This window comes from Manacus candei, unplaced genomic scaffold (assembly GCF_025592945.1).
Source record: "Manacus candei isolate 608988 ecotype Guabito, Panama unplaced genomic scaffold, ASM2559294v1 h1tg000069l, whole genome shotgun sequence".
Lineage (NCBI taxonomy): Eukaryota > Metazoa > Chordata > Aves > Passeriformes > Pipridae > Manacus > Manacus candei.
In genome coordinates, this window is record NW_026138117.1 from 6,729,337 (window position 1) to 6,744,198 (window position 14,862).

Consider the following 14,862-nt stretch of genomic DNA (forward strand, 5'->3'; position numbering starts at 1 on the left):
TTTAATGCTCATTAGTTCTGATACATTCTTGTCTTTTGGTTAAAATGATCTCTAAACTGATAAAAATTTCCAGTCTTGGCAGAGATCAGAGCCCAACCAGCTTCCGATTAGTGCTCGCTTGGACACTCTTTTCCTGTGATTGTCTCCCCTAGTACAATAAGCTGCTTTCCCTCATTTTGCCTGAAAGTGCAGCTGCCGACTCTCGGCTGAAATGATGTAGTTAGAATGACATTAGGATGTAGCAGGCTCCAGCAGGAAGCAAGGAGCTGCTGGGGCAGGTCAGGAAACACTTTAGGATGATCAGAATTTTCTGCCATCTTCTGAGACCATAAGACTGTATTAATTAATGTATTTAACCCTTCTGGTCAACGATCTCTGCATGGTTGTGTGTGTACTGTTTGTCTGTGCTGTACAGATAAGCCTGTGAAATAAGCAAAGAAGTTTTGTGTTGAATAAACAGCTTTGCTGAAGATGCTCATAGTATATGCAAGTACATATATATCCATATATATTAAAACACACATTTTGGCAGTGGAGTGGTGAGATTTAATAGTACTGAATTGTTAAAAATGAAATACCATGAATCTCCTTATTTCAGATGATTTGAAGAAACAAAACCAAAGTACCTTTTTTTTATTTTCCTTCCATTCAATCTTCCATAATTGGTGTGTGCGCTCTTGTGTCTCAGCTAAGTATCTCACCTGCCAGCTGGGCTCTAGGACCATGGAGAAAAGTACAAATGCTCCTATTTCAGTATTGGTTTTGCTTTCTGCCCCATGTGTGACATTTTGGGTGTTGCTTGGTTTGTGCTATACTGAGACTTTTGTTTTCAGAACTTTTATAAGCAAATTTTACAGGAGAAGGCTGCTTGTTCCCTTTATTGTTTTGTTTATATATGGGCTAAAGCAGTCCTTGCTGCAAAAGATTGAAAATACACTGTGTTGTGCAGTTTTTCTTCCATATTTGAACAGTCATTAGCATGGTTCCTCTAATTAAGAAAAGAAAATCGCGTGTTTAATGTTGCTACTTCTGTGCTTTGTATTTCACACCATAAAGCTGTGACAGTACATCAGAATTTACAGATTATAGGGAAACATATGCAAATTGTCTTCCTCACCATCAGGTTTACGCTGTTATAGTACATGACGAAACGTAGATGAAAGAGGTGTGGATTTCAGAGGGGGGCTTGCAGTTGAAAGGAGATGCAGCTGTGCCTGCTAGGGGACTGCCTGAAGAACAAAGAGAGCAAAACATAATCTGCAGACAAACTTTTGTTTTTATTTCTGTGCTTGCTAATTTTCATAGATTTTCTTTCACTTGTTGTTTGAACCAAATTAAAGTCATCTCTAAAATTAAAGGGTATGGTCATTTGGCTGGACGTCTCAGTGACTAGCTTTTCTCGTGGGGAAGAAACCAGTGTGTTTAAGTGTGTTTAAACTCTGTTACTTCTGAGAAGAGAATAGAAGTCATTGTAACACAAATTACTCCTTACCTAATGGTGCATCAGCTGGATGTTAATGAGAATCTCTTAGAGGTGTTGCTATTTCCTGACTACATAGTGTTACAGAAGCGATCTCCATTTAGCAGTGTTGTTGAAGTGATGGAGCAGCATGTCACCAAATCCAGTGTTTGCAGTCTGGGGACAAGCATTCCAAGTGACCACTTTACATTTCTGTCGTTTACAGGCTTGGGAAAAACCAAGAGAAAGACAAGTGCGAGAGATGCCTCACCCACTCCCAGCACAGACGCGGAATACCCATCCAACGGCAGCAGCGCCGACCGGATTTACGATCTTAACATTCCAGCCTACGTGAAATTTGCCTATGTTGCAGAGAGGGAGGATGAACTGTCCCTTGTTAAAGGATCACGAGTGATTGTCATGGAGAAGTGCAGCGACGGCTGGTGGAGAGGTAGCTACAACGGACAGATCGGCTGGTTTCCTTCGAACTATGTGGTAGAGGAGGTTGAGGAGGCAACTGCAGATTCACCCAGCTTTCTCAGCCTAAGGAAAGGCGCTTCCATGAGTAACGGCCAGGGCACCAAAGTACTCCACATTGTTCAGACACTGTATCCATTCAGCTCCGTCACAGAAGAAGAGCTCAACTTTGAAAAAGGGGAAACGATGGAAGTCATTGAAAAGCCTGAAAATGACCCAGAATGGTGGAAATGTAAAAATTCCAGAGGGCAAATTGGTCTTGTTCCTAAAAACTATGTAGTAATCATTAGTGATGGTCCTACCATTAACACTTCTCATCCACCTCAGATAAGCTACACGGGACCATCTTCTACAGGACGGTTTGCTGGAAGAGAATGGTATTACGGGAACGTTACCCGACACCAAGCAGAATGTGCCCTGAACGAAAGGGGAGTGGAAGGAGATTTCCTTGTTAGAGACAGTGAATCTTCGGTAAGTGGTGCTCAGCCCAGCAGGTTTGTAATCCCCCATGCGTGGGGTACCAGCATGGCAGTGAATAGATCCCCTGTCTTTTCACCCTTAAAGAAGCAAACAAGTTTTCAGAGCTACCAACCAATACACTTACTGCTTGTGAGAATCAGTCTGTTAGTGAAGTGCAGTGGCATTTACACTGAAATTTCGCAGCTGTGGTCTGTATTATCCAGGGTTTTTTTTAATTACTGGACAAGCAAGTAAATTTTCAAGTTTCCAATTGACTTTTCTTGTGTTTCTCATGCAATCCTCAAATTTACAGTGCTACAAGATAAAATAATTCTAACCAATAGAAAATTTGGTCATTAATTTGATCTTAAAGCTAATTTCAAATAGTCTTTGGATTGGTCCATTTTGTTCTTTTAATTGAATAACTACATAGATTCTTTATTGGTTGAAGTCCCATTTTAATGTATTTCTGATCTACTTAGATCACTTAGGTTTTAATAAGGTAAAGTTATTATTGTATCTAGGTAAGATTATGATATACAACAGGGAGGGTCAAGTCAGCAACTCATATGCCTTGTAAATTGAGCCGTGATGGCATCAGAGGGATATAACTAATACTGATTATGGTTCACTGTAATTCTGAAAGTTCAAATTTAAAATTCATCTGAAAGGACTTCAATGTGTGCTGAGGCCAGAGAATTCACAGTTAAAGCACTCAAAATTTAATTATCCCTTGACTGTGATTTTGAAAAGATGACAGATTTTAATCTTACATCATATGTATAATTGACAAAATTGACAAAGTACAATTCTGTAACAATCTCAGATATTTTTATCTGACTACAGTATTGCCTGCTTAAATTTCAGGCATCTCTCCTTGACAAATTTGTTCTGCAGAAGACATGATAGCTATCAAGCTACCCTTTCTTTGAAACTCTGTGTCATTGAATTCCTATTTCTGCTTAATTGTAATCACTAAATAAAGGCAAATGCAAATAAACCACAGCAGAACAGGAAGAAAAATAATGATTAAATAAAAATAGGCCAGAGGAGGACAGGAAGAAAAATAGAAATTTAGAAATCATGACTGACTTACAGAGGCTGTTTAGTCAACAGAAGAAAAGACTGATTTGGGACATACAGTCTTCTAAAATGTAGAAAGTCATTGGAGGATTATGGTAGTCATTAAATTACAGTGGTTCAGCTGTCTCTCCAAGGCAGCATCCTATCTGATAGGGGCAGGCAGAATACTGGATGCTGTGTATTCTTGGTGTGTCTGTCCAGCAGGTAGAAACTCACTTTCAGATCTGGATGCTGCATTGTGATTTACCTTGAGACTGTAGCTATCAACTTTCTTCTGCCTTTTGGGAAAGTACCAGAAGAACAGTTTGAAATACATTACTTAAAAAACAGTGACCACCATGGCTTGGTTTTTTTTGCTCTTAGGAGTCTACCTCTTATCTCTGGAGTAGATGAATTTCCTTGAAAAAACACCTTTTAGTTTAATATGACGTCATAACACTAAATGCTAGAACACAATAACCTTTTAGTTTAATATGATGTCATGATGCTGAATGCTTGTATTCAAAGCAGTTTCAAATTTGCTACCTGCATTGTTGCTGGAGAGATCATTGCTTGTGGAATGCAAAAAGATTAATTCAGAATGTGGTCTTCAAACTGTTTCCGGTATCTCACACTTACTGGAATCCCAGAAGATTTACTCTATTCATATTACAGCAAGTTTTTTGCACACCCACAGAAAAAAAAAAAAACATGCCGAATTGGGGAACTTACCTTTTTTCCTGATTTTTCTACTCTTGATCAGGTCTTGCAAATCCTGTATTTGGGGGTTGTTTTAGCAATGAGAAAACTGTAGTTATGCATGTAAATGCCCCCTTTGTCTTAGTACTATTTGAGAGTTTTAGTTTTTATTAGGTTTGAAGGAATAATTTACTGCATCTCAAACTTTTGTCTGCTGTGATCTTTATTGTCATACCATCATGTAGTTTGTTTATGTATGAGAATTATAAAACATTGGGGATTGCTAGTTTTTTCCCTGAAGTGCCAGGAATGATATAAGTGAATGGGCATACTTGATAGCATTGAGAAAAAGATCATAAAAAATCTATTTCAAGCTTATTATGTATGGAATGAAGGAAGAGTTTAGTAATAACCCATAAATTCCTGAAAGTTGCTGTGTTTCACATGCATGACTACAGAGGGTGTTCATGCTGTGGCTTAAAGTCACCAGGAGTGTCTGCACAATCCAAACAAAAGACCTTGATTAGAGAGACCAGACTGAACAGAGCCAAGTTGTCAGCTCTCCGGTTTGCTCTTTCCACCAGACAGCACTTCCCATTACACTGTGTTGTGAACCCACATATTAAAGCTATGGATGCAAGCCCATAGATAAAACTGTGAATCATTCTGTTAATTCTGTGTCTGATTTTTGACCTCTTTTAGGGTTTTCTATAGCCTTCCATCACCATAGTTACAAAAATTCATCTGTATAAAAGTTTTCCTTGGATTTTTTTGAGTTTTGCTCTTATTATTGAGTTATGGAAAGCTCTTCTTGTATAGAGGAAGGTTTGTATTATTCTGTATTCTCTTGATGAGACTGTCATGTTTTTCCATTTTAAGTGTTAGTAGTTGCAAGATTTTACAATGTTTCTCTAGGTTTAACTTACCAGATGTTTGTCTCACAGCTAGATTCCTTTAGCCAAAAATATTCTCTTCAGTTACACTTACATCTGAGGGATGCTGCTGTGGTGGAGAATATCCTGAGATGAACTCTGTAAGTTAGCTAGGAGCCTGATAATCTTCATTAATTACGAAATACTATTATTAGAACCATAAACTTGCTTGAACCATTTAAGCCCATGGTTTATGTAACAGGCACAGTTACCTACTGATAACGTTTTTGCATCTGTTACACCTAGGTAATGTCACCTTAGTTTTGGAGATCTAAAAGAACTGGCACATGCCTAGTTAGAAATACTGCTTGATTTGTTCTTTCTTTGCAGGTTGCTAAGTGGATGAAATTTATAGTCTTGTTTAAGTAGCACTCTTCGACAAAAAATGTAGATTTAACCTATGCAGTCTCTGTACAGCACCTTCTTACCTGTTTTGAATTGCAGGCTCTTCAGCGGTCAGATTTTTGTTCTCTCTGTGTAGTTCCTAACACAAGGCAAACAGGTCTTGGCTGACACTGGTGGCCTGGGCTGGGTAGGTGATCATCATGCTTTGAAGATCTCAGATTTCACTAAGTAGAGAAGCAAATTTGGGTAGAAGAGGATTGTTTTGTTCAGATTCACCCTGGGAAACAAGTATGCTTGCTAGTGCTGTAGCTAACAGGAAGCAGTAGTATGTCAGCTCTAGCTTCTGAGCAGAACCTTGGCTGCAGACACCCTTAGGCTTCAAAGGGAGCTTCTGTCAGAACTTGTGGGCCCCTTGCCCTCTGCTGTGGGTGGGTGCAAAACTAGTGATTAGACAAACACCAGTGCTTCGTAGTCCTATTAGGTCTTCTCATGAAGCAGAGAAGGTGTTATTTTTCTCAGAGTAGTTCTGTTTATTAGCACGAATGATCTATGCAAATTTTTTGATGATTTCAGGAGCAATTATTCATTAGGAAGTAATGGCTACCTTCTACTGGTAGCATCACAGCTATCAAATAATAGTACCCCATCCTAAATGGAGTTTCAGGGTATAGTTTTAAGATGGCACTGACAATTGTTGGTGTATTAAGAGGATACTGAGGATCGTGGGTGTGACTGGATTTGTGTCAGTTCTTTGAGATCATATTTAACTCCTGTGTTCTTTTTCCAGCAATAGTGATAATAGAGGGAAGAGGCATAGGTTGAGAGTTTGTATGTTCTTCTGAGGTGCTAATTCTGTAGCATTCATGGTCCCATATTTTCCTGCGGTTTTAATCCTGCAACTGTTGGATAGAAGCAGTGAAATGTGACAACTGTTTAAAAACCGAAAATTGGTCGTGTTCTGTGACATGCAGTGATTGATGAGTGCAGTGGACACGAGGAGAAAGTTGTGGTTTTTTTTGAAAACCAGCATAAGGAAATATCCTAGTGGTTTATTTTAAATGGAAGAACGGAAATCTTATTAGAGCTATATTTGAAGATCGATGGAACCAATTCATGTTTCTGACCTGTGTAAGAATGATTTCAGAACATGGCAAACATTACATAGGGGGGAGAAGAGTATTTGGTTATGTCCAAATGAGGTAAAAGGGGTAGAAAAAGGAATTAACCCTCCCAGATCCAGATGGCTCTTTCCAGACTGACCTTAGATCTTTGGGCTGTGACTTGGGTTTTTTGTCTGGGTGACTGAGGAGGAGAAGTGAGGAAAAACCTGGGTGTGGAAGTGGTAAGAGTTGTGGAGCCCCAGGGCAGGCTCAGAGATGCGAGCTCACAGATGTGAGCTCAAAGGGTCTAGAGTAGTTTGAGGAATAAGTGCATGAGAATATCTTTCTTGGAGAAAGGGCATTGCCAAATGGAACTGGACTGAAAGAAAAAATTTGAAATAAGGTATAGAATCAGTAAAAGGCTTTCAGGGGGAGCTATTTGTCACAACCTTGCCATTTATGACAAAATTATTGTTTAAATCTCAAATAGAGATTGTAAAGAGGGAACTCTCCTGTTTAACTTGTTCTCGCTCTTACATTGCTTTCTAACTTGTTTTCATGATAGACTTTTCAGTTGGGTTTTGGGGGGATTTTTTTAACAGATAATGAAGTTCCTGACCAAAGAAATAAAATTAAAGGAACATCTTCCTACCTGTTGTTTTCCACATGCTGTAGGCACCAGCTAGCTTATGGTCATCTTAGTTATAGGCGAGAGTTAAAATAAAGGAATTGGAAACAATTCAAAATAGTACTGCACCTGGACTGCAGGGCTGCAGGTGTGTTACAGCTAATCTTTAATTTTCTCTTTTAGGAATTGATTTAACTTCAGGTTTAGGTCTTTCCATTTATGATGGTGCAGAAATATTCACAGGTTCCCTGTCACAAAGCTATGCTCTGTAAATCTGTTGCAGAATCGTCAGCTCTTCTATAGATTTCAGGGATTAATGATTACTTCTGATGTGCCTTTATTTAGTGTATGTCTTTTATTCCTGGAAAAGTTAGTGTGTAAACATCCAAATGTAGTAATTAATTTAAGATGAAAAAGGAAGAAAAACTGGCCAGCAGTTGAAACAAAATAGCTTAAACAGAAAATGAAATAAACAGACTTGAAGTAAATCCAAGGAGGTCAGCAGGGAACCAATTTAAACTGCATCAAACCAGCATAGTTTGAATTGGCAATGTTAAGAGCAATAGTTTATTTAGAGATTTTTTTAATTGTCTTTTTAATAATTTTTTGTGTTTGTTAGGGTGGGAAGGAACCAAAATAAAAACAGATACAAGTCCAATTGCTTTTGCTGTTCATACTTCAATCCTGTAGAAGTTACTACTCTGAGACCAGTAAAGGGTTTCAGGATTTTTGCAACAGCTGTTCAAGCTCTTCCATCTCCTTGCACCGGATGCTGACTCTCAAAAGAGTTAGATCAGCCCTTCCGCTTTTTAAAGATTTTTTTTAATTAAATCAGATCATGAAAAGAATAAACTTTGTAACATATTCTACAGAAAATAAGTCATGATAATGTCTTCTATTTATGTATCAATCTAATTAGCAGCTCCAGGGCTGGGGAGAGTAGGCAATAGTTCAGGAGAATGTTCATTCATTAAAGTTATAATTAAAATGGCAGGAATAGTATTTAGTGTATTGTGTAGATCACTTTGTAAAGATCTAAGTCTGGCCAGTACCTGGGTTGTAGGACAGTAGATCAGAGGTCCAAGAGCTATTCCTCTGTGTGTCATTAGCACATCCTTTCTAAAGATCTAAAGATAATGATCCTTAACAGATAAAAGGAGCTTTGGAAGCTCATAACTTTGACGTGCTGAAAACAATTGGTTTGTCAGAAAACATTGAAACCTTGCTGAGTGCAAAGTGACTATTTCACTTATTTTTAAACTTTTGTCATAACTTCTTTCCCTGTTCCTAAAGCAACAAAAAAATGTTTCATTCAGATTATGAACTTCCCATTTGTAAATTCTTCTGTTTTAAATGAGGACCTTTTGGTTACTCGTTTTTGTTTGGCGTAGACATCACCCGTGGAATCAGCAGAACTTAGTCAGCAAGAGTTGTTCTTGTTTTTTGAATCCTAAACAACTAGTCTGCTGTAAGTGCCACCCTCAGTGCTGTCCTTGGAGAGACCCTACAGACCTGCCTGGCAGCCTGTGTTCAGAGCACAGTGATCAGCATGCTGCCTGGAGCCCATGCCCTAAATTTCTTTTCTGTGAGCCCAGAGTCCCAGACCTTCTGCAGAACTTCATTTGTGCAGGCCTGTGCTTTGTTACTGTTTAATGGCTTCTGCCTGGGGCTATGGAGGTGCCCACTGGATCAGGTCCTAGGCCTATGTGGTTATGGCCGCTGGAGGGTTTGTCCACACTGTATTTGAGGCCTTAACCACAGCACAGTGTTGGTACAGCTGGGTTAACTTTAATCCAGTGGGGTAGGTGCTGAAAATAGGCCAGTCTTGGTGTGAGCTCTGTGCAGGCTTGTTTGTGATGCTCCTGAGGTAGGAGTTTAATATCAGAGATAGCTGGCTTAAAATAGCAGTTTTCAAACTTGGACTTAGGGATGGATGACAGGGCATAAAACATATCTTGGGTGGAGCATTGGAAATCCCAAATGTTCTTATGCACATTTCTTTCCATCACTTTCCCCCACCCTCCCCAGTCCTCTCCTCTTGGCAGACATGGAGAGTGTTCTGTCTATTTTGAACCAGTAGCTGCTCAATGCCAGAGGAAGCCTTCCTGACAGAACCTACACTGACCCAGTCGAGGCCTGGTGACACTGGGTTATAGGTGGAAGAAGTAATTTTCCTACAGGTGTTACATAAAATTTTTTTAAAGAAGTGATGCTTGTTGATCTGGAATGTAGAAGAGGGTTAGTCCAAAGATATGAGGAGCTTGCTGCTGCCTTGAGCAGTATAAGAGGGGAAGAGCTGCTGAACAAAGCCAAGGTGCGAGTCTGGGGAGTTGGACCAGAGCCAGATCAACAGGCACACAGGAGCTTTGTTTGCTGTGAGCAGGTCACATGGAGTCAGAGGGAAGGCAGAGAAAGCATTAGAACTAAAACAGGTAAGGGGGGAGATACAAGGGATGAGATTTTTGGATAAGGCAGAACATGAGAGATGTGTAGGGCAGACACACATTATTGCAGAATCAAGGACAGCATGCCTGAGAAAATGCTGTCCTACAGCTTGTTTGGGTGTGTACTCAGTGTGTATCTGACCCCTGCAAATGCAGCGTAGAGGACTCGATGGCTTTGGTTTTGTGAGCCAAAGTCTGGTGACAGCAGTAATGTGCAAGGGCTCCTGAGTCCCCTGCTTTGTCCTCTGCAGTGCCACAGCTGTGCTCGGGGTGTTTCCTAAGGCGATGCCAGATGGTCCCTTGTGGGTTTTGTTTAGCATGGACAAGTTCAGGTTTGCAGTGCTGGCCCAGCTGGAGCAGCAGTGTGGCAGCGGGTTGTGTCTGAAGCCTGGCACGTGCCTGAAGTTACGCCTTCAGTGGACTGAGACCCTGCAGCAGTACCTCCACAGTCACATCAGGCAGTACTTATCTCCATTAAATGCTTGCTACAAACTCTAGTGTGTGCTTTTTATGTTTTCCTGGTGGCTGATGACACCTGCCTCCATCCACCTATCACAGGACAAACCCATACTCCCATCTGTCACATCCCACTCCTATGGGGAAGGGACAGCCCAAGATTCGTAGATGACTGTCATCAAAAAAGGAATGGCAAAACCCAGAAGGATCCAAAAAAACCTCATGAAGTTTTATTAGCAAGCTACAGACTCGGCATAAAAATTCATATATGTTTTGCCCCTGCCTTCTAATAGGAAAAGAAATAATAAAAGATATAAAGAGAAAGGGAGATCAGATAGGAAAAGAAAGGAGATCACTAGTCCTGGGTCCAGCATCAATCCAGCCAACAGGGTGTCCAGGATCCTGGGGGTGCATCACCAAGGCTTTGTGGGAGTGCCTTATTCTAAATAAGTTTTCCCCACCCTGGAATTAGGTTTCTTACTCTTCATATAAACATGTTAGCATGTGTAGTCTGTTCTTCTGGACCTTTCTGGAAATGGGTCGAGGGAGGAAGGGGGGGGCTTTGAGCGTCTTTTGGTGGTCTTGATCCCCCTCTGCTGGACTTGCCTACTCCTTGACCCATTCCTGCACCTGGACTGTTCTGTATCGTGCAGTCTCCATGGACTAAAATGGGGAAGTTGGCCACAGAAATGTGCTGCCCTACCTCTATACATCCCCATTTTCCAGCCACATTCTTTTCTAGCTTGCCTGCTTGAATGGTCATCAGTATTTGAGGCACAGCAACATGTTAAATCCTTATTGCCCAGGCTTCTACACTATCTCTGTAACTAGCCAGCAGTGGTTGATGGCTGGAGATGGAGTTCAACTAGAAGCTAGGGACAGTGTGTCCTTTCTACCATCCTGTGGTGGCATGTGAAACAGAGAGTGGAATGGCCTCATCTTGGCTGTTTGGATGACAGTGCTCTCTTTGTTAAAGCAACTGATTGCCAAGATGAAGAGATTTATCATGAGAAATTGTTCGGTTCTGAATAACTTAATTAGTGCTTAAATTTTCTCTTTTGTGGGGGGTGGTGTAATGGTGAGATTTGTACTGTGTTTTTATTCTATAGCTTTATCTTTTTTGCAAAGAAGGTGTACTCAGTGGAAGAAATGATTCCCCATGCATGTGTTAATGAAGATAAGAGGTGAATGTGTTTTTGTCTTTTGCAATGCAAAGCAAGAACAGCCCTCTAGTGGTCACGGCTTTAAAAAAAGTGATACAGGGAATTTTCTTCATCTCACCCAAGCAATATTGCAGTAATTGCATTCTCCAGGGCACTCTAGCAAGGAAGGCATACATGATAAAAGTTTTTCCCTTCTCTTTGACATTCTCATGCTTTTAGATTGAGTAATTAAGATAATATTTGCAATTTAGTCATGTAATTGGCAACTTCAGACTGCATCTGGGGAGCTTTCACTTAACTGACTTAACTGTGCACATTAATAACAATGGCAATTATTTATTGAATAATAGGCTATTGGGTTTCTTAAATAGCTAAAGCACTGAGCTGTGGAACAAAGACTAACAAATTACCGTCAACTGTATGACATAGTTTGTTCTTGAAACCACAAAATTACGCCTACATTTTGTTCACGTTTATGTAATTATTTTTTTTTCTTTTTGAATTCTTCTCAACAGCCCAGTGACTTCTCAGTATCTCTAAAGGCGTCGGGGAAGAACAAACATTTCAAGGTGCAGCTCGTGGACAATGTCTATTGTATTGGGCAGCGACGCTTTAATACTATGGATGAGTTGGTGGAACACTACAAAAAGGCTCCCATCTTCACCAGTGAACACGGGGAAAAGCTATATCTTGTGAAAGCACTTCAGTGACGTTGAAGATGGACTTGGCCACCTGGGCCTCTTATAACTTACAAGCCTTAGGTCCTAAATTCACTTTTATAGAACAGAGCAATATCTGAAGCAGGCTTAAGGAATAGGCTCTTTCTAAAGTGTTTGCTCTGTCAGTTGCTGTTTGTCCTTTTCTTTTTTTGTTTGTTTGCCTCTTTTTGTGTTCCAGTTCTGTTAATCTCCGACCACCTCTCTTCAGGTTGAGAGTTTCCCTTGGGTGGCCGTGGTGAGCACTCACCTTCCCGGCTGAGTTCAAAACTCCCCTCTCTTGTGTACGTTTACATAGTTAGCTCAGATCAAGGAGGGGTGTTTTCAATTCAAACCAGTGTTAATCTGTTCAGATTTGCTCACACAGGCAGAACTCTCCGTTCAGAGACATCGGGCACAGTTTGAATGCACTGAAGCCGCAGCTGCTTAAGTGAGAGAGAGTAGACATAACAGTTGTGGCTGTGAGTTCTGTAGCTATATCGCTTACCGGGTAGGATATTACAAAAATTCCTAGTTCCTAGAAGCACTCTTTACACTGTACTCTGCTATTACATTGCCTCTCTGACTCTTTGTGAAGAGTACACTAATTAAAAGCATTTTGTAATAGTACTTCTTAAACTACTATGGTAAGATTGTAGTAAAAGAAAACTATCTAGTGTATTTTGGTCTGTAATTGCAACAAAGAGAAATTTTATTTGAAAGTTGATTACTAGAGAAAGAATAAATGAATCGTAAAGGCTGAATGTTTTGGTAATCTACAACCAAATGTGCCATCCACATAATGCTTTTTCCTCTTGCCCTTCTGCTTGTTTGAATTAAACGATTATGTATTTAATTCTCAAAGTAATATGTATCTGTAGCTGATTGTTGACACTAATACAGAAGATTAATAAAAACTGATCTTGGGACAGGGTGGGGCGGGCTACCAACACTATATATATATTTGCTTTACAGAAAGAAATCTTCGGGTTTTACAGAGGATGATGTGGTTGGTAGGAAGAGACACACAGAATGTTTATGAAGAAAATGCATTTTTCTCTTTTCTTTACATTTAAAGTCCTTTATGGTTTAAATATACAGTCTTTAGATGGCACATTCCTGAGATTGAAGAAGGGATCATGAGATCTCAAAATCTTGCATACTCAGTTTTTTGGATATTGTAATAAAAAAGATATTACGTCATGATGGAGTACTGGATTTATCCTTGGGTGGTAGTCCTGGTGTTACTTTGTCAACGTGAAATAGAGTGAATAATGAATTTGTTTGTCTTAGAATTTGTGTGGCCTAAAAAGGAAACGTCTGTGACTGCGGAGGACAGTTTTGATAAGAGGCAGTATCTAATGGGCTCTGTCTTTCTAGTTTCTGTGATAATTAAGTCCATTGATAGCTTTAATGAAAACTGCAAGATGGACCTGTTTTCTGGTACCTTTTTGCTATTAAAACACATTCCTTACCTATTCTGTATTTCAGCCAGTAGTAGTACAACTACCTCTGTGCATAACTCCAGTGCAGGATAAGCAGACACCAGCACTGTCTGACTTGCTTGGGGGTTAATCATGACACTGCCAGGAGACTGCACTGTACTTCTGTGAATGAATTGCAGTCTTGCTCAGATCCAAGAGGCAAGTACAATTTTTGAAGTTCTACGCATCTACTATTTTCCCACCACTCTTGAAATCTTATTTCTGTAAGATTTTCTGAATTGACAACTGTATTTGAATTAAAAGCTGTATTTTTCTGTATGTGCATTAACTAAAATTTGGGCAGTGATACTTGTGCTTGGTAAAGCTTAATGAAGGAAAGCAGTGATTCAGAGCAATCCAAAATGATCATGCATTATCCTGAAGAGCACCTATCTGTGACTGTCTTCTAAGAAGATAGAAGTTTTCCTTAGGAAGTTGATGAGAAGTACCAGTTGTTTACAATCTGCCTACAGAGGGACTCCACAATGGGCTGCTTCTTAAACTTCATGAGTGAATTCTGCAGAGAATGTAGGGTTTTGCCTTCTAATACCTAGTTTTTAATTAGGTGAATCTGAGCATGTACCAGGTATGGCAATGACATTAAGAAAGTCAACTATATGTTGTATGAGCATTTTCAGGTTTCAGTGAAATGCTTTTCAGTCTCATTGTCTCTTTGTAGTATTTGGAAAAAGTATATATGGGAATGGTTTACCTTTTCAGTAAACTGATTATGCTAATTACTCTTTCATGCCCCTTGTTCATTTCTTTTCTGAAATATTCCCTAGTTTCCTGTCCAGCCTCTGTATTCCTCTTGCAATTTTTTTCACCTTTTTCTATAGTCCCTTTTTACAAGCTCTCTTAGTTCCTAACTCCTTTCTAGTCTTAATAGCTTAGAACTAAATTAAATACATATAAATGAAGGTTTAATTATATGCTTTATATTTTAATGCTTTGTTAAATTTTGTTTGGATTTGTTACCTCATCCTCTGTAAACAGCTTCTGTGTCTTAAGGTGTGAATTGTTAAAGTTTTGCTTTTTTTCTTTTTTGGAAGCTGTTAGTTAATTTATGACAAAGTGCTGTAAATTACTAGCTCAAATAATACTTTTCTTTTAAATAAGTCTCACCTGGGTTTTGCCCATGGTTTCCATTCAACAGGCTCATTAATAGTTCTTCAGTTGTTCTTGTCTTTACTAACTGAGATATATTCATGCAAGTTTTGCTGCTTTTTGCTGCCCTTTTGGCATCTTTTGTTGCATTTGGCCCGAGCATTAACAATCTTCAGTACTAACTGCTCAATAAAGGGGCAGTAGACATGGGTTTTATTTTTATTTTCCTATTTTATATGTACCTTTCAATTGTTTGACAAAACCTCACCCTTATTTTTTAACTATTTATAGCCTCTTTGTCAAAGCTTGGGGGAGGGGTGGTTTTTTTTAATATGAGTGGAGTCATGGTGAC

General features: G+C 39.5%; 1 protein-coding gene across 4 annotated transcripts in view; it reads left to right on the plus strand.

The window, feature by feature from the left end:
* Positions 1-14,352, plus strand: part of NCK2 (NCK adaptor protein 2) — an 85,353-nt gene extending 71,001 nt beyond the window's left edge. For all 4 annotated transcript variants that reach the window (XM_051806885.1, XM_051806886.1, XM_051806888.1 and 1 more), the window contains 2 exons: positions 1,686-2,407; positions 11,740-14,352. In XM_051806885.1, the coding sequence (XP_051662845.1) occupies positions 1,686-2,407; positions 11,740-11,934 (917 nt within the window). In that variant the 3' untranslated portion in view covers positions 11,935-14,352. The remainder of the gene's footprint in view (positions 1-1,685; positions 2,408-11,739) is intronic.
* Positions 14,353-14,862: the final 510 nt, after the last annotated feature.